At 56.4% G+C, this 19,151-nt stretch overlaps 4 protein-coding genes across 4 annotated transcripts; 3 read left to right on the forward strand and 1 right to left on the reverse strand.

Annotated features, from left to right (window-relative positions):
* Positions 1–6,116: 6,116 nt before the first annotated feature.
* BU26DRAFT_420545 (uncharacterized protein) lies at positions 6,117–8,246 on the forward strand (the record flags this gene model as incomplete). The annotated part of the gene is made up of 5 exons (XM_033823369.1): positions 6,117–6,302; positions 6,345–6,518; positions 6,568–7,026; positions 7,080–7,337; positions 7,392–8,246. The coding sequence occupies 5 exons, from the start codon at positions 6,117–6,119 to the stop codon at positions 8,244–8,246; spliced, it is 1,932 nt and encodes a 643-aa protein (XP_033688969.1).
* Positions 8,247–14,902: 6,656 nt separating this feature from the next.
* BU26DRAFT_502070 (uncharacterized protein) lies at positions 14,903–15,932 on the forward strand (the record flags this gene model as incomplete). Its single annotated transcript, XM_033826612.1, has 3 exons — positions 14,903–15,109; positions 15,215–15,649; positions 15,687–15,932. The coding sequence occupies 3 exons, from the start codon at positions 14,903–14,905 to the stop codon at positions 15,930–15,932; spliced, it is 888 nt and encodes a 295-aa protein (XP_033688970.1).
* Positions 15,933–16,532: 600 nt separating this feature from the next.
* Positions 16,533–17,825, forward strand: BU26DRAFT_232550 (uncharacterized protein). Its single transcript, XM_033820897.1, has 2 exons — positions 16,533–17,212; positions 17,280–17,825. The coding sequence occupies exons 1-2, from the start codon at positions 16,944–16,946 to the stop codon at positions 17,518–17,520; spliced, it is 510 nt and encodes a 169-aa protein (XP_033688971.1). The 5' UTR covers positions 16,533–16,943; the 3' UTR covers positions 17,521–17,825.
* Positions 17,825–19,112, reverse strand: BU26DRAFT_232507 (uncharacterized protein). Its single transcript, XM_033820896.1, has one exon. It carries the CDS (start codon positions 19,039–19,041, stop codon positions 18,109–18,111), a length of 933 nt encoding a protein of 310 aa, XP_033688972.1. The 5' UTR covers positions 19,042–19,112; the 3' UTR covers positions 17,825–18,108.
* Between the last annotated feature and the right edge of the window lie 39 nt (positions 19,113–19,151).

A 19,151-nucleotide genomic window follows, 5' to 3' on the forward strand; every position in this document is an offset into this window, starting at 1 on the left:
TTACATTGCTTGATATGAAGCCCGTCCGTTACTGCTAGGTTCTGTTTCCTTGTTCGCGGGATGCTCTTGGGTGAGGCACAGCTTCGAGATGCCGGATTCGGGGCCACAACGAGCGACGAGCGCTGGATAGGAGGAGGGAGAAGGCAGTTCACTCTGCGGGATTTTTTGAGCTAGACCTGCCGCCGTAGACGAAGGTCAGACTTCCATACGCATCTCAGACTGTTCCGATACGGCTATGTATGCGAATGGCCTGGGGCTCCGCTTGCTCACCCAAAGGGCATTTCTCATGATGAACGACACCCCGTAAAGCCTCCCAGATTCTTCTCCGCCCGGCTCTGCTCTACTGTTTTTGTATATCCTCGTTAATCTGCGTGTAATGCCGTCCGTATGGTGTAGATGCGAGATGAGGCTGCGACTGCGTACGAGCGTTCCGAACTGGAGATGGAGGAGATAGTCAGCTTCCTCTCAGGAGGCCTTCAGGTCTGTATTATCTTCTCTGAAGCGCTTAAGGCATCCGTACGCATTCTAAGCGGTGTTTGAATAGGCTCAGCAGGCAGGTCGGCCTGCAGCTCACATATCCGAGTGCCGTCCACTCCCCGCCCCAGACGTGGCCCAGCAGGTCACGGTTCGTCGATCCGAGAGCCAATTAAGCCAGTATTCGCCCTATTCTCGATATTAAGACGTCAAGTGGGTGGCTCTACATCCGTCTCTCGCGCCTTCCACGTTTACTGGCGGCTTTGGGCTCGAGGCCGGGGTCGACGTACATGGAGGGCTCTGTTGGCTGCTATCGGCGCCTGCTATCGGCGGGCGTCCCGGGCCAAACCTATGATGACCGTAAATATATTCTTATTCGCCATAGCATCTGAATTGCGACGGTGCGCAAATAGGGTGACCCCTCTGCGTCTCGTGGGCGGGATGTCGCCCGGTGCCGAATGTCGACCGACAGCAAGCAGGCACACATCTATGCTTCGATACACGCAGGTCCATGTTGCTCTAAAGGACTGTAGCTAGTACCCTAGGGACGGGGGTTTGGATCGCTCACAGGCGTGAAGAGGTGGCCATGGATGTCGGCCTGGGTCTCAGACACCCGTTCATGGTTGGAACTGATGAAATTCATACCTACCACTGTTCTAATCAATTTCCATCGGCGCCTTACTTACCATACACGTTACTGGGCATGCTGGGGCTACGTGAAGTCGTCTAATCCGCTTATCGCTACATGATGGCTGCCATCATGCCGTCCGCGGGTCGACGCCGTCAATGCAACCACACTGAGCTGAGAGACCATCCACTATAGCGTGAAGTCGATTGCAAAGAAGCTCTATGAGAAGATCATGGGCCTTCGATAAGGGTTGAGACACGTTCTTGAGGATGTCCGCTCACAGCTATCAGGGCCGACGCCTTCCTGCACGCGGCAGTCATTCTAGCATACCTGTAGGCATTACAGCTCACCCAAGTGACTCAGAAGCTCGAAGAATCCATTCTACTTGCGGTGGCAGATGCTGAAGGGCTTCGAGTTGTGAACCCCGCGCAGCTTGTGTTGCGGCCGAGCTGGAAACGGCGGACAGGCAACCATACACCACCGTGGCTCTCTGGGACGTCTGCCAGGTTGTAACCCATTCTATGGCGCTCTAAAGAATCGCTCCAGATCATGTACTTGCTTCCGGAGTCTATATCGTGACGACGAGGGCGCTTTTCCATGGGGAGATTTGTGAGGCAGGCCGAAAGGTGGCTCCGAGGCCCTACCATCGCCTCCAGGGCGGGTGTGAGGGTCGGTTAGGATCTATGATAATTCTGGAGGCATAGAAAGTGGTGGTATGTTGAGGCCTGGCATCTGGTAGACCCGACGGGACCCAGGCCGACGGCGGCCGACCAGCGGCAGAGCTCTTCATTCAGCGACGATCTGAGCGGCCATGAAACGCAGCAGATGAGTAGAAAGGGCTCGATTGAACACAAATAGCATGCAACAGGTGAAGGGGTGGCCTCTGAAAGCACGGAACTGAAGTGCTTCAGCGGGGGTTGGCTGTTGGCAATGCCTTCCTGTCTACAACCCTCTCAGCGTGCCAGAGGCCAGCATGTACCCGAACCTGGCCTGGAGAAACAGAGAAACGCCTCGCTGGAGCGCACAGAGGGGGGCCAGACAAGCTTGGAGCTGATGAAATTCAGCGGGAGCCGGCGGCAAGCCATCGAGAGGACCGGAGCTGCTACAACCATCTTGGAGAGTGGGAAAGGCAGTAATCCCGTAGATCTGCGTAATGAAAACACGGGTAGCGATCCTGCGGCCAATTTTGGGGACTTCGCACGCTTGGGGCTGACGGCCGGTGGTCTCTCGTCAAGGTGATGGCGCTCGACAGAGCCAATCGCCAGTACGACCACCTGAGCGCGTCAAGGAGGCATTAAATGGATAGAGATGGTTCCAGGAAGTCCGGATAGCAGCGGAACGGGCGGGTCGGGCGCTATGCAAGCGTGGGATCGGAGGCCTTCCGGCCTACTGGAAGGCGACGGCGAGGGAGTCCTTCGCGGGAGCAGCACCATCCTCTTGTGCCTGTGGTGATAGCAAAAGCCATATGCGATTCTCAGAAGCGCAATTAGAGTTCTACATGCGTATACTGGTGCTCAGTGCGTCGAGGGCTAGAGGCCTTCGGCCACTCGCGCAGGCGGCGGCGACGTGGGATCGCCGCCAGCTTCAAGAGGTCATAGCAAAATCTGGCTTCTAGGAGTGCGCGCAAGAAGCTGGCGGATGCATAGAGGGACGTCTCGAGCATAGGGCTGCAGGCCTTCAATCCTTCGGGCACGCGACGCCGTCGAAGCGCCCGCGATATCCCCACTGCTTCCATGAGGCTACGACACGGTCTCTGGGCACATACGGCTCCCAGAAGCACATGGAGCAGGCCGGCTGGTGCATAGAGTGCCCGTGATGTCTCAAGCTCAGGGCTGCAGGCGTTCAACCCCGTTGCCCGGGCAGGCGACGGCGTCGAAGCTCCCGCGAGATCACCACCTCTCGCGGGAGGATCCAGTGAGCCCAGTGGGCACAAAAGGGCTACAGGAATCATCATAAGGCACCCCGCAGACCCGTCTCATATTCGGGGAGTCCATATTGTGGCCAGCGACTCTCAACCGCTGGTGCCAAGCCCAGTCTCGCTGGAGGCAAAACGCGGCAGGAGCAGCCCGACCGGCAGCACCATCCATTCGCATACCCAGCGCGCGCCCCTTTCTTTGAGCCTCACCGGACGGCTCTGACAGATGCTGCCCTCTTTGCGGCTCCAACCAACTTCTCGCCGACCCAGGGTCCGGCGCGTTTTGCCTGCCCCTGGCCGGCTCGATCAAGCGCGAGGGCGACTACACACCAGCAGCGCGACAGAGAACACGGTGAGGTCAATTCAAGGAACCCGGGGATTGCAGCTAAGCAACACAACCCTTTCAGACAGGGACACCCTTTCAGACAGGGAGATAGGCCCGCTCGAGGCCGGCGCGAGAAAATCAGCGGCTCTCTCAGACTACCTCTGCGACGACGCCTAGCACGACGAACAATCCTCGAAGGCTAGCGAATGGCGGACGAACAGGGTGTTGCCGATCTATTTGCGCATAATACCGGGAGGCGGACCAGTTGACCTGATGGGAGCCGGGCTGATCCTTTCGTCCTCAGGGTCGACGGGGGAAGCGCCAACCGCGACACTATACGGTCGACCGGCAGACACAGTGGGATCAACGACACCCTGGCGGATTCCATGAGCTGACCAATGAATGGCCCTGCGGTCATTGGTACTCGCTGTCTTCGTTCTGCTCTCGTTCGCGCCCACCACAACCCGGCTGCGACATTGCGAAACGACAAAGCACACACGACGGCTACGTGAAAGGCCCCACACAAATGAAACATGAACAGCTGACCAGTATTCTACAATGTTCAGGTTCAATGACGTTTTCGGCGTGGCGTTGCTATGTTATCGCCTCGCGACGTTCATGCGAACCCCATCTCGCGATACCGCTCACATCAGCGTCGCACCCTCGCGCCATGCGGTGCCATCGAGATTACACGCTCGTAAACGATGATATTGCTCCATGTGCGGGCTTTGGCGAAGCCGTTTGCATTCTGCGCGGCGAGGAGGCGGTCGGCCACAGCGGCGGCAGGACGGTGCATGCAGACAAGGAGGTCCAGACAAGCACCAAAGGATAACAGGGATGGAGACGAGATATACGAGTAAGATCGTCAGGTGGAGAAAGACTACCTTGTCTTGGTATGGCGGATCTACGTTCCCTGTGGGGTCGTGCCGGTGGCGCATCGGATGGCGGAATCCTGACTCAGACCATGCATCTTAGCCGACGTCTGATGATTACATAAGGAAATTCAGGGGCTTCTGGTTCTTTTCTGCATTCCAGAGTCGAGATTTGGAATCCTAGTGATATAGAGAACACTGCTGAAGTCGGAGGAGGCTGCGGAGCAGGCGAATGGGCAGACCTGGGGTGTAGGTGCGGGAAAAGGGGGTCCTCTTTCAGAACTAGGGGCAATAGAATCATATTCCTCCCATCGTTCCCGTCTTCGTAAATGAGTGTCAAGTGCGTGATTTTGCACTGGATTGGCTTGTTTCCAAGTTCGAGCGCTCTGCCTGGCACCGGAGCGACTCCAATGCTTGATTCTGCGACGAGGCATGCACACAGCCTCAGAACTCGAGAAAGGGGTTCTAGAGTATGGCAGTTTGATTTCCCATGGTTTCGCACGATTTGACAGCTGCCAAACGTCCTCGCTGCCGCTGTACCTTGTTGGCTGATCCTATGTCGCCGGGCGTTGTGCGGGCGCGTCTGCCGCTTCTCGAGAGCGCGGCCGTCGCATCGCAACGCTGGCAGCCAATATCTCCACCAAATCGCTTGGGAATTCTTCCAGAACAGCTTGTAGACATCGAGTGTCGGCCTCACATGAATCGCGCACTTGGGTTCGGCCTTCACAGCTGCCGTGTGCTCTTGCGTGGTCCGCGGCGGTCGAGGACTCCCGGGGGCGCCGCTGCGGGCATCGCGGCTCCACGCCTGTGTCCAGCCCAGCATTCCAGCCAGCGGCTTGCGAGCCCGCTCAACACGCTCGGGGCTTCATCAACGGGCCGTCAACTCTCTGCCTCGACTCGCAGCGCCCTCTGGAGATGCTGGGCTGGCTCGCTCCTGCAGTCGCGCGGCCTGGCAGCTTCCCCAAGCTCAGCGGGTCCCGGAGGAAGCAATTGCGCCTGTCTAGCCCGCTGCATGCCTCACGAAGCCAGCCCAGCGCGCGTGCTGCTGATGCCCTCCAGGGCTTCTACGTGCTGCCCATGCCCTGGAGGCCCTTCTACGCGCCTCACATGCTGCCCATGCCCCCATGCCCCGTGAGCTCTGCTACACGCTCCCGCAGCCTCCGGTACCGGCGTCCCGCGCGTCACGCTGCTATCAGCTCCTGCCTGCTCCTGCCTGCTGCTGCTGTCCGCGGAGACGGCCGGCGCCCGTCTAGTCCTGAATAGGAGGCCAGCCCGCGGCGCGGACAGGGGTACGAGCGCTGGACGGCCGGATCACACCGCCGAGCCACAGCTCGCGATAGGTGAAGCTGGGCGCGCTGGAGGCGCGGCGAGTGCAGCTTCAGTCCTTTCAGCAACGATGCATCTCCACCACGCCGCCCAGCTGCACATGCGAGGAGCTGAGGAGGCACAGCTCGACGCCGCCTTTCCAGCCGTGCTCGTTTCGTAGAGATCCGTCAAGGCCTCGCTGAGCTACCGGCCGCCGGGGGTCGGCCGCGCCCTCGACCTTTACTCGTGAGCCCGCCCAGCCAGCCTGCCGCCCCACTCTTATCAGCTTCACCGCTGTGATCCGCTGCCGGCGCTCGTCTGCTGGAAGCTTCCGGCGTAGTCGTCGTCGGCCGCTAGCGAGGGCACGGTCCCCTCCCGTGCGGGCATAAAAGCCTGGAGCCCCCACCCTCCTTCCTCCTTCTTCCTTTCTTCTTCCACCTCACCCCACCTCTGCCTTCTTCAACCCTCGTTGGTCTTGACACTCAGCCATCGTCTTGACCACACCTTAGTCATCAGCCCTTACCACTCATACATCTCAGCCCTCTTTCCTCTTTCCTCTTCCAGCTCTTGTACTTCTGTACTCCACTTGTCTTCACCATGTCCCATACCAACAACTCTCCTCATTCCTCCACTGGAGCTGGCCCGTCCTCCAGCCCCTTTGGTGGAACCGATCTAACCGCCTATTCTCCCGAGGCTGTCCGCAACACGTCTCGTGGCGCTGGTACCACTATCGCCGAGTCGTCCAGGGCTGGCAGCGGCCAAGGCAGGACCCAAGTCACCATCGTTCTCGAGACCGACACCGAGAATGTCATCAAAGGTATCGAGTACCAGGGCCTCCATCCCATGCCCCACCGACTTGGCACCTTCCTCAACGAGCTGGCCAATACGGACAAGGACTTCGTGAGCCGATTCCTCTTCGTCGGTGAGATTCCGGACGGCGTCAAGGCTGGCAGTGACTTCGAGATGGAGATGTTCGCGGTCCAGCATCAGATGAAGCTCGTAAGTACCCCACTCCATCTTCCATTGAGCGTCACTAATGTATGTCCAGTACCAAGTCTTCAACTGGTGCGTCCCAACCTACGCTCGTGGTGTCTATCTTAGGTTCGACAACATCCGCGACTCTTGTGAGTCTCATCAGCTCCTCAACCGTCGGACCTTCAAGATGTTCTTCGTGGACACATATGACTTTGCCATCGCGAAGTCACAGGACACTAGCTCTATCAACGAGTTCGAGGGTCAGGTCAAGCTCCCTATTGTCGTAAGCCTGGCGAAACATCGCCATCATAAGCAACCGGCGATTGTTCTGGCCACGAAGGACCTCATTTGGTTAACGGAAGCTGTCGAATGCACGATGAGCATATATGGTACCGTCCGTGCCTCGGCACATACGGCCACAGACGAAGAGAACCTGATCTTCACGTTCCGCATCGAGTTCCATTCTGTGGAAGCTGCTAACCGGGCGGTTGCATCCTTGGCTCGTGATCCGATCTGGGGTCTGAGCGACGACGTAAGCACCTCCGTCCGCCATCTTTCGTAGTGCACATGCTAACAGATTCCCAGGAGACCTGGCATTGGACGACTCTTGAGCCATCTGGCTGGAACGGAACGCGCGCGGCCAACTCACCGCACCGTCACAACCCTCAGATCGACGATTTGGGCCGCTTGATGACCCACCGCCACCTTCAGCAAGTTGACTTCCGTGGTCTCACGCGCCACCCCGCTGACGCCCACAACCGCGTCCGTCGAGAGAAGATTATGGACGGAACCGATGTTCGAACGACGATTATGCTTCGTAACATTCCGAATAAGCTTGACTGGGTAAGTGACACGTCCAAGCCATGCAGGGACAACAGCACTAACCTCCTATCGCAGATGACGCTGAAGGGACTTCTTGATGAGGTCTGCTTCGGCACGTTTGACTTTCTTTACTTGCGTATAGACTTCAAGACGAGCTGCAATGTCGGCTATGCGTTTATCAACTTCTCGGACATTACTGGCATGATTGCCATGTTAGACCGTGTCGAGCATTGTGGGTGGAAAGGCTACCGCTCCAACAAGGCAGCGGAGATTTCCTATGCGACGATCCAGGGTCTCCCGGCACTGGTGCAGAAATTCCGCAACTCGTCGGTCATGCAAGAGACACCCTACTGTCGCCCCCGCGTCTTCATGGTCTACGAGGAGGCACGTGCAGACAACCAGGTCCGTTCTGCGGGGACCGAAATGTCGTTTGCTCGTCCAGACAACCTGAGCAAGCTCCAGCGATCCATGGACAGTGCTCGGAGTATCGGACTGTTCCCACCGACTGGGATCTCTGAGGCTGCTCGTCGCCGCAACGAGGTGAGCGCCTATGATCACGGAAACCCCCGGGAGCTCGCCACGCGCCAGATCGTCGGTAACCTCGCCAACCCGGACGTCAAGAAGAACGCTCTCCCTAATATCGAAGACCACTGGAAACAAGAGTGTGAACTCTGGTATCTGATGACTTCTGGCGCGGGTCATTACGGACGCATCCCATATGAGTATATTCCAGTCTCTGCGGTTCAGCAGTTCCTGCGAGAGCACCGTCCCTCCACATTCACCTTCGTCAACCTTCCGGATCCAGGCGTGATCGGCGGTCCTGCTCCTAGCGCTGTCCTTGGTTCCCAGCCTGCTGCCGGCACTCCTGGCAACGCTCGCGCTGGTCCCTCTTCTGCGCAGCGGCCTCGCTTCCCTGGACGTCGCGTCTGAGCGTCCCATCAACGATTCGTTCGTCACGTCGACCAATCATATCCACAGGTTGCTCGACACATGGTATCAAAAAGCGTTGTTTTCCTGCGGTCTCTTTCACATCTTCGCCTGGCCTCGTACAGTTCAGGATGATATCAGTATCGATCATCAACCTCTTCTCGCGACGGATCCCTAGGCGACTTTCTTTCTTCGTCGACTTTCTGTTCATCGACTAGACTTTTCGAGGTTTTTCCACACGCTGCAGCGTCTCTCGCAGCGACTCTCATGGGATATGGCTTACGACAACATGATACGGCATCTGGCGGTCTGATTACCGGAGTGTAGGATTTACGGATTTCATCTGCGGAGGCTCAGACTTGACGGGTGTCTCGGTGTGTTGTTTCATGATTTCGGGTCGAAGTGGTGGGTGTCTTCGGATGTACACCAGATCTTCGGTCATGTCGGGGTCTCTTTCTCCAAGCATATGTAACTTTTTCTCTCCAGTATATATAAGAATCAGCATATATAAGAATGGCTTAGCCACCAAATCGTGTGCCTTTCATGCTTCGTGGCGACTGGCTTGGTGGGTGTCGAGCGTCGGTCGTTGCCCAGGTTCGCGGTCAGGGCGGGTGTAGAAGACGAAGGGAGTAACGACAATCTTGAAGGTAGTGAAGAGCTTTGTCTATGTAGCCGGACGTTATGTCCACATGGAAGAGCCGATATTGGTGGGACACAGCGTGCGGGTACGTTGGGCTGAATGCGAGCGCCGGTAGAAAGGAAGGGCGAGGCCGCATAGCTACGACTCCTCGTCGAGTCGAATACGTCGGAGAAGGCGGTGCGAGTGAGCCGCGATCAGCTCGCGAAGGTACCGGGCATTGTAGGCGTTGTTACTCGGACGGATGCCGGGCTGGGTTCGCCGGTTGCGGCATAAATGGCGACATCGGGTATGTTTAGGGAGAAGAGAAGTATATGGGCAGTTGGCGGGTGTCCAATGGAAAAGAGATTGCGGTTTGATGCGTTTCAAGCGAGGTGGCCTAGAGATTGGAATGCCCTGAGGTCGGGGTGGGTTCCGCCGCCGAGGAGTGGATGGCGAGACCTAGGAAGACTGGCGCGAAGAGGAATGGCGAGCTGGATATAAGAAGTCCAGTGAATGGGTGACTGGAATACCATGGGGTTACAAGTGGGGGTTGTGATGTGTTGAAGATCCGGACATTGGGAAGGGTTTCTTGTTCGACGGGTGGATGGCGATACCAAGGAAAGTTTGCGCGAAGAAGAGTAAATGTGATGTACCGGAGAGGTTCAGTTGACGGTTGGGCGTAATATGAACTGTTTCTACCGAGGCGTTGCCGAAAGCGGAGTGTCGGCCAAACAGGATGGTCGATACGATAGAGCGATTGGCTGAACGGAGGGCATCTACCGAAGAGTCGGGAGACGCGTGAGAGCAAAGATCGTGAGAGTCGTCACGAAACAAGGCCAGGCAGCGCGGTGACGATACTTAAGGGACTCGACAGTATGGCGCGCTGTCGTTTTGTGGATCCTCCAGCAGCCTTTAGAATATTAGAGGGTCCAACGACGGGCAGCGTTGGCTGCATTTCCGCAAGCCAAAAAGTGTAAAGGAGCTTCGGAAGAAGAACCGAAGGGACATTAGAGTTACCGTACATTCCGTGGAACCTGCGTCAGGGTCTTTGTGCCATGGATAAAACGGGGTAGGGGTAGGGGTCAGGTGTCGGGTGCTCCACCAATTGAACTGCTGAGGTTCGCAGACGAGCGAATAAAGTTTTGGCCGTCGATAGTTAGGACTAGAGAGATCTTTCGACGCACGGGTCGAACATGAGGGAACACTAGGCGATTGATCGATAATACCGAATGGATAAATCAAGTCCATCGAAACGCTGACTGCTTCAAGGCGGTACTGCTTGCGTCGACGTATGGGATTCGAGAAGGTGCCTTTGTGCGTTGAGAAGGTTCGCTCGAGATCGTGGTGTGCGTCCAGCTCGCGCCTGAACGCAAGAGCAGCCGCGAACTTACTCTTTCCTTAACGAATGCCACTGGGTATATGTCCAAGGCCAAAATCTAGAAGTCCTACTCCATGTGCTGTTCGGAAGTGCTGCCGTGGTAATCGTAGTGGAAGAGACCGTGGAAGGCCAAGTCGACGGTGTATCCGAACACGATGACGGTCTCAAGGTGGTCGATTGTAATCTGGTAATCTGCGTGGTGGATAGTATTCGCTCGAAAGTGAGGGTGAGAAAGCCTTGTGCCATTCGGAGCAACTGCTGTGGTAGCATCGACGCTCGTGGTTGGCGATGATGGTGGCATCGGGACGGTGACGTGAAGCTTGGAGAGTGGTGTCCTATGCCTCATTGATAGAACGGTTAAGACGATGGAAGGCAGCGTCGTCGTTCATGTAGCTATTCGGTAAGGTCCTGTAAGAAGATTGGAAGGGATGGGGCTGAATAGTACCACAACAGGAAAGGACCACAGAGGAGGATACTGACCAATCCTTCCCACCAACGGCATTCGAAAATCGACCAAACGGCGAGATTTCACCCCAAGTCATCCTTGATAAGCGCACTACCAGCGTACTGGTCACACAGCGTGTTGGAGCTCGGCTGGCCTCAGAGGGTGCCTGTGCATTACGGATTGTGGATCTCAGGATGTGCCAATGTGGGCTCGGTTGGGCTGACTATCCCTGCGGTGCACAAAAGCAACCAGATGCTCTAGAATAATGGGAAGATGCGGTGAGAAGAAATGCTATTCGGATAGCGATATGCAAGTCCGAAATGCTCTCCACTCCGAAGGGAGGGTGGGATGTGTGAGAGATGGATCAGATGGATCAGATGGACCAGGTGGGATGGATGAGATAATTTCCAGGGAAATGGAAAGTGCCATATCGCCTCCTGACTAGCTCCGTTGAGCGGTGGAAAGCTTCCTGGAAGGAACCATCGTGTCTTTAGCAGGGCCAAGGGGTTCGTTGGGCTCCAAGAAGACTAAGGGGTATCGGACTTTACGCTCGGAGAGATTCCACGGGAAGGATAAAGCTATAGCGAGGACTTCCGGTGTATAACCGGTGTATCCTTCTTGAGACTGAGCTGTTGCAGGAATGGAGAGAATGCATAGGGCCCGTCTGATCTACGCGGCATAGGCTCTCGGAGTAGCATCTCGCTCGCAAGACGAATTCTCAAGACTTCGGTATGCGGAACTTCTCAAAGTCTAGGGTATGCAGCTTGAAGTATCTTACAAGCCCTGACTCTGACCTAAAAGCATTACAAGAAGAGAGTCCCATTCTTCTGATGCTCGGAGAGCGTCTGCGGATGCGCTCCATCCAGGAGCGAGCAGACACACTGCTTTGCGTTTGTGAGTCTGTCTTCGGACTTTTTTATGTGAGCCGGATCTCCATTCTGAAATAATGGATTCCGCACCCTTCATACCAACTGCAGGCTCTTGAACGTGGAGATCGAGCAAAAGGGAGAAGGTGTAGCGCGCACGGGCCCCCATCGTGATATTGCGGTGATGCTCGCGCTTGGTGTTGCAATCCTTTGCCGCCATCGACCTTCGACCGCCGACCGCTCTCGCCATCGCACTTTCTTGGACCACTCTCAGATTACGATGCCGTCTCTTTTTGGCTTGCGGACATTGGACACGATCTCTAGGGGCTTGCGCGTGTTTGCTCCCTGCGCCGCTCTGTGCTTGCTTGTCGGCGGCGAGCTTGCTTACCCGCTCTACTACAGCCCTCTCCAAAACGTCGCATACCACGGCCGATCAGACCGCTGTTGCATTACCTCGCGAGGTAGAGAATGTGCGTAGCTTATTCCTTGCGCCATGTGGACATTGTCCCGCGGATCTTAGAGGGCTTACTCTTCCTGTTGCGCCTCGCGGAACCTCGACGATAGCCGGCTTGGTGTCGGTCGCTCCCTTCAGTACCGCGCGGGGTCCGGCCGCGATGGCAGACTTGGATACTGCCAGAGGATCTCAAGACTACAAGCAGCAGCGGTCGGGGGCAGCGGTCGGGGGCGGCGTCCTTCATTCCTTCTTTTGCGGCTGATGCTCGCTGCGGTGAGCAAGCTCCGCCTCTTAAGAACGCGTCTACCTCAGGAGATAACGGCAGCCACGACTCCCCAGAGCAGCCCGGACGCGAATGAACGCCGCGACGAACAGGGTCGCGACAATCACAGGCAATGAAGGGCGGGAGAGCGTTTGGCGCCGCGGTCGACACTACGTCCGCCTCTCAACAAGCGCCGCGACCATAGGATATCCGGGTACTTCGCGATCGGACACATTCCTCGTTTCACGGTCCCTCGAAGCACACCTAGCAATCGTACGTACAACGAAGCTTCAGCGAAAGAGCCGGCTCCGTCTCTGCAAACCCGAGCAACGCACTCTCCCGACGATTTCGGCTGCCAGACACCATGCTACGAGCCGCGAGGACACCCGGAGGAGCACTTGGCGCAGAGGTCTGCGCTATATCTGCCTAGCGATATGCGCCACGACAATAGGATATCAAGGTCTCTCACAAGCGGGCGTAACTCTCGTCATCTTTCCACGGTGCCGCGGAGCACACCTGACGACTACATGCGTGGGCAAGGCTTGATCGCAGGCAGGGGCATACCGGACCTTTTGTGTGCATGCCACTCTGTTAGAGGCCAGCAGGATACCCACAAGGAGGACAAGGGGTCCATTAGCGTCATGTTCGGCGCTCTACCCGCCCGAGGGCGAGCGCTGCGACGGTAGGATCTACCGGCTCTCTCGATAGCGGCCCGATCCTCATTGTTGGTATACGACATCCTGGAGCGCATATGGCGGTGAGTCGCGGAGACGCAGCTACAGCAGAGGTAGGAGTATACTAGGCCTCGTGGGTGCATACCGCTCCGCAGACGCACATGCGATATTGGCGATGCTTCGTCCGGACCACAGACGGATTGGCCGTCACGAAGGCGTTCCATGCTATATTGCGTATCTGGGATTGGCCACAATCGGTATGCTCTGGACTTGGCCCAAGATCTGTACCGATCCAGCGTAGAGCTGGAGAAGTCCAGCCACATCCACGGCATCCTGGATGATGGAACACTCCGAGGTAACGATATACCAACATGGAGACACTGAAGAGCTTTGGTGTCACTGTCGAGGCTATATGCGCCTCCGGAGCAAGCGCTGTGACGATGAAATATCCGAGTTCCTCGCGAGTGGACGTGATCCCTTATGGCTTGATGAATCACCTACGACAGCTAGAGGAAATCACCACGCTCTCCGGGAGTCTGAGCGCGCTGCCCGGTTTCAAGAGCGGCTGACTCCGAGGCTTTTTCTCGCGGCAGGTCGTGGCCCCTGCTCGATGAGGCAGAATGCAAACTGGCCGCTAGGTGACGGTATGCGTACAGCGAAGGTGGTGGCCACAGCGAGAATGCCACAGGCGAAGACATGGCATGACAGATGGACCTAGCTGTGGCATACCCGCCCCTAACCCGATCGATGGCTGCTGCAATTCTTTCGGTTGGAGAGACCGTAGACGACGCGAGCGCAGAGGTAGTAGCCGGGCCCACCTACCCGATTTCCCTTTCTCTTTCTCCAGAGTCTTTCATTCCCGCTCTTCTTTCCTTATTGGTCTTTTTGGTTCCTCTCAGCTGAGATATCTTGGGCCAAGACTGCGAAGGCTTGTACGATCTCCTTCGAGATCGTACCAGTCATCTCCCCAGGTGAGCATAGAACAGCTCATGGGCTGCGGCTGTGGCTGTGGCTTTCCAAGTCGGTAGCGATCTGAGGCGGATATGCGCGTCCGCGTTATACCCTACGACGGATTGCTTTCTCGCGCTATGCGTCGGTCTCCAAATCACATGAGTGATTCCTGAGGCCACTATACTTAACATGGCCCCCGAACGACATCATCTCTTACGGCCATGGGTGAGGACCTCCTTCGTCTTCTTTCCAGACGCGCTAAGTTTCCGGCATTGTCATCATCCACATATGACATCCGACCTAGACGCCTCGGGATTGCTCAGATCAACGAGGAGGGTGTTCCTTCGGAAAAGACGCTTCGAGTACGATCGTCCAGCCAGCAAAGCACCGGATGAGGATGCAACGCCGTAATGAACTCTTCATCTCTTTCAGCTCCGCGCCAGGTGCCATCGACGCGAAGCCACGTAGGACATATCCAAATCCGGTCAATGATCGTAATCCGGGTGCGATATGCTCTTTCGAAGCTACTGACAAGAAGCTCTTGTACCCCACTGTCACTGAACGCCAGGCGCGCGAGCATTGTTGGAAGCCTCGTATAAAGAGTCATGTGGCGCTGGACACATGCTCGCTAAGAATGACATCCTCGACGACAGGCGGTGGAAACAAACCACAGGTCCAGCAAATAATCGTTGTGGAGAAGATAACGGATGATGTTTCGATACAACCAAGGCTTGCGCAAGCATGTCGGCAGCTGCCGTGGTAGGCGTCCTGCCAATTGGCTCTTAGGACCCTGGTCTCCCTCATGACATGCTTGTATCCATCCGACGGGAGGCCGGTGCCTTCCCGATCAATATGGTGTCGCGTATGTCTCCTAGACATTCGAGTATTCAGCCCAGGGGTGCCTGTTCCGACTTCGTTGCCCACCCCTCAGGGGTTATTACCACTGGAAAGCATTACGGCCCTTTTCGCGGTTGGGGCTAAGAAAGCCCTCGAGGATTCTTTTGGTCAGGATGCCGCGCCGCACCTCAGGCGTAGATGTCGCCACATATGTCTGCGGTGCGGGCCACGGTTGCGCGCTTCCTTCCACCCGCTGCCACCCTCGCATCACGAATGGCGGTATACGTATCGACCTCGCTGGCGCACCGAGGGGCTGTTTGATTCGAGGGAGGCGTGTTCCTGTTTGCTATTCGGGTGGGACTATGTTCCCCGCCGCTCTTGTACAACGAGGAAACCTGCTGTAAGACGTCAATCGGGCCAAGCCCCTCGATCATTAGGCTCCGCCAAAAATTCAAGAGATCATCAGGCTATGCTCACCTTGTCAGCTCTGCCAGAAGGGGTATGCGTCTGGCGGAGGTGCGGGCGCGCCCGAGTCGATTTCGCCCAACAGGCGGAGGTCGCCAATGCGCACAAGCCCGCCAGTTGGATATGTGATCGGGATCCTCATGGATACAATCAGAAGTCTGAAGCTATTCGCGTCTTTCTTGTTGCTCGGATGGGCTCGTCAGTCCGCCGCCGTTGAAGGAGAGACTCGTCGCGACGAAGCGATCCCGAGACGCGGAGAAAGCGCCGCCATCGCACGTCGAGACAGATTCGTAGAGGCTATCGAGACTACAGAGAGGAATTTGCCCTCTTCAATCTCCTACTTAGGCGGTTCGTCTGCTGATGATCGGGGAGGGGCTGGGTCGGAGGTGGAGGAGAGGCACGACTGTGCAAGGGTGAATGTGGTCGCAATCCTGAAGCAACGCCGCTGCCCCTGTGTCAGTTCCGAACAGGCTTGCTACTCCCGAATCTGAGCGACGGGAGCTTGCTGCGGATGAAGTTGGTGGAGAGAGGGCGTCCGTTGATGCGTTGATGGAGCTACCCCACAGAGTTTCAGACAGGGGCGCTCAAGCTCGCTCGGCACGGACCACGGGCGCAGAAAGAGCTGCCCATGCGAGCCACACTCATTGCGAGTCCCTCCAGCATGTCGAGGGAGATGTTCTCGATGCCCTCGAGCTCCGGAAGCGGCAGAATCAGAAAAGAAGCAGAGGGCGAGAATGAGGCACGTATTGCGGAACCTTGGTACGTCTGGCGGTTCTTCCAGAGACCAATCCGGCGCTAGCCCCCGAGCAGCGACGACGAATGCGGTAGGCCGCCAAACATCGCCTGTAGCTAGAAAAATACATCAACTGTTAGCGGACAGCTACATCCTTCAGCTCCTTGCTATCCTTTGCGGCCAACCCCTGCCACATTTCCGGAAACCGCCCGTCAAATCCTACACCTCTACATCCTTGGCGCCACGCCAGTAGTACCGTGTCCGTAACAGCGTTACACGATATCGCCAGCATCTCACCTCAGAAATCCCAAGAGCCTACGGCATCCGAACATTGAGATCAGGACCCGAGTAGGCTGTGCGCGCCATCCTCGTGCTCAAACCATCTTCACCGCTTCCCCGGATCTTCCCAGGCACCTCCTGAACCTCGTCAAGAGCAATCTACAATCAGCCTGGAGTCATTTATGCAAAGCACCCGCGCCGCTGATCAGCCCTATAAGCCTGCAAAGAGCACGGGGGCGGCGGACCCATTAGCTTAAGCTTGCTCGTTTGACGTTGATCCAAACGGCTCACTGTGCCTCGCAAAAAGAACACCAAGTCCATTTCCGTCGAATTCCCCAGCCAACACAAGCTTTTCATTTACAGCTCACCGGGCCCTCTCTTCACTCTTATTTACATTCTACGTCACATCTTTGCTTTCCACCCCTTCTCGCGCAAAGCATGAAAATTGTACGTACCGCTCCCACACAAGAACTGGATCACGCCCCAGAGCTGCCTGCGCTTTGACGGCACGCTGCCTACCCTACGCTGTCACGAGGGCCCGCTTCACGCACTGTCACGAAGAGTTTTCCGCTTCTGCCTTCCGCTCCCGCCGCGTCCGCAACATCATCACCACGGCTGGCTACCTTTAGCGACGGATACACACACATCTCCCACCGCCATCGCCTCACGCACCTGACTTACGTATACAAGAGCCTGAAGACGTCCAGCGCCCTATCACCAGTCACCACATCATAGCCATGGCCACCATCTCCGCTGAAGCGCTTCTCGCCGCGTCCGCAAAGGACAAGCAAGATCTCAAGGATATTCAGGAACTTCTCGACCGCCTCTTCACACGCAATCGAAACCAGCATCGCCGCAATCACTGGTTCAAATCGCTTCATCAATTCCGGAAGCAACTCGGTTTGCTCGTGCAAGAAATGTCCTCCACCAAAAAAGTCTCCGCCGCCGCGATCATGGAAGCGAGACTCAAGTATTGGGACGAGAAATGCATTCACCAATGGTATCTGTAAGTTATTTCTTCCTTCCCTCAATTATCTAGTTTCTTTTTGGAGAGTGTCCTAATTATTCGAAAGGCATTTCACCCAACTCGTTGCCGTGGGACCGTTTGCGGTGCTTGGCCTCGTCCTGATGGCCTGCACCGCCAGAGTATGCCGAATCACCGGCATTACGGCGCTTTACGAAGAAATCGCTTCGGAGGACATGAAGGGCGTGCTTTCGGCCGTAGATGATGGACATGTTGCAGATGAGTTCGGCGGCTTGTTGGATGAAGAAGAAGTCTGGGATTTGGGAGAGGTTATCGTCCGGGAGGAGTAGTTTTGCCGGCTTTCTCTTCATTCGTGTACAAATAATCACGAGAGGCCCTCGGAAATAAGGCTCATTGGGGTATCAATGGAGTTCTTTTTTTGACTATTGCATGCCAGCATTCAGGCTCCCTTATCCTTCTTCATCTCCTCCACCCCCTGCGCTACCCTCGGAAGCCACTCGGCTTGCCAGATACCCTATCCCATATATACTCCCTTTTCTCGACTATTCCTTCTGTCGTTACTTCTTGCCTAATCCTACTATACTCACTGAAGACCTCCGGTTTCCCTTTTCTCCTTCATGAATGCCCACCCACCTGTGCAGCTTGGCCACGTGAGTTTTAGTCTCAGAAGGCCTTCGGGCTGCCTGTTCCCATGCAACGATATATACGAGTTCCCGGAGTGTGAAAGCTCTCCTCTGCCCTCTGAAGGCCTCCAGCCCGTCTAATACCTCCTCCCGAACACCCATTTCGCCCCCATCCAGGCCACCGGCTAGCATTCTCCCCCTGTCCATAGTCTACCGTCTGGAAGCCTCCAGGATACTTTAACCACTCACACGCATTACTGCTATTTACTACCCTCTGGAGCCCTCCGGCCTCCCCTATGCCTCATCCCCAATATACACCTCATGTTCCTTCATCCCTCCATTCGCCCACGCAGCTGCCAGCCTCCCAGTCTCCTCCCCAAACCTTTTCTCCGCCTCCGCAGGCTTAACATGCATACCATGGTCAGCGCCCCTCACCACAATGAGCTGGGAGGACGCAGACATCCGCCTGCGCACGCTGCTGAGCATATCCAAAGGGCACATGGCATCCTTCTCGCCTATGACGAAAAGCACGTTCGCGTGGTGCGGAAGATCGAGCAGTATCTGATCACGGATATCCCCCTTCGGTCCTTTGAGCGGATAGGAGACGAGAATGAATGAGACATCGATGGATTCTGCGTCTTTTCTTTTGGAAATGAAGTCGCTCCAGAGCATGGCAGCTGCTCTCGCGCCCATACTTCGTCCGCCCACTATGAGCCTTCCCGTCCTTGTCTCCGGGTTGTAATGCTCTGTGAGTGCTCCGAAGTTTTTGACCCGAGCCGTGAGGTTCATCGATCCTTGGAATGCGAGGACTGGGGCCGAGGCACCGTATCCGGTGCAGAAATTGACGACTGCAGGCGCTGAGAGTGTTCCGCCCGCGCCATGGGTGAAGATCAGGTTCGGGAACGGTGCGTAAGGCGTAGTGGGTTGATACGAGTAGCATTCGATGGGCTTCTTGGCGGATGCGGGATGGATGGTGAGGGGATTTGATCCTAAGACATCTGGGGTGGCTGGGGCGTCTTTGGTAGCGACCTCGTTTGATGCTCTAACGGGTTTTGCTTTTGACGATGAAGACTTCGCAGAATTTGAGGCTTTTGCTGAGGTTTTGGCAGGCTTAGGGGTCGTAGCTGCTTTCGTTGGTGCGGACGGCTTTGATGATGAACGCGTGACGCGTCGCTTCTGCTCGGGTGCGTCTGTAAGATCGGCAACTTTACGGCGCTTGGGCGGCATGATGGCAGTATGTTGGTAGTTTCTCTTCGAGAACTGTGTGCTGCGTGGAGATTCTGCGGTGGGTGATCACGTCTTCGTAAGGCATCATTTCGAGGGGATTTGAGGCTGGA

This window comes from Trematosphaeria pertusa, assembly GCF_010094035.1.
Source record: "Trematosphaeria pertusa strain CBS 122368 unplaced genomic scaffold BU26scaffold_3, whole genome shotgun sequence".
NCBI lineage: Eukaryota > Fungi > Ascomycota > Dothideomycetes > Pleosporales > Trematosphaeriaceae > Trematosphaeria > Trematosphaeria pertusa.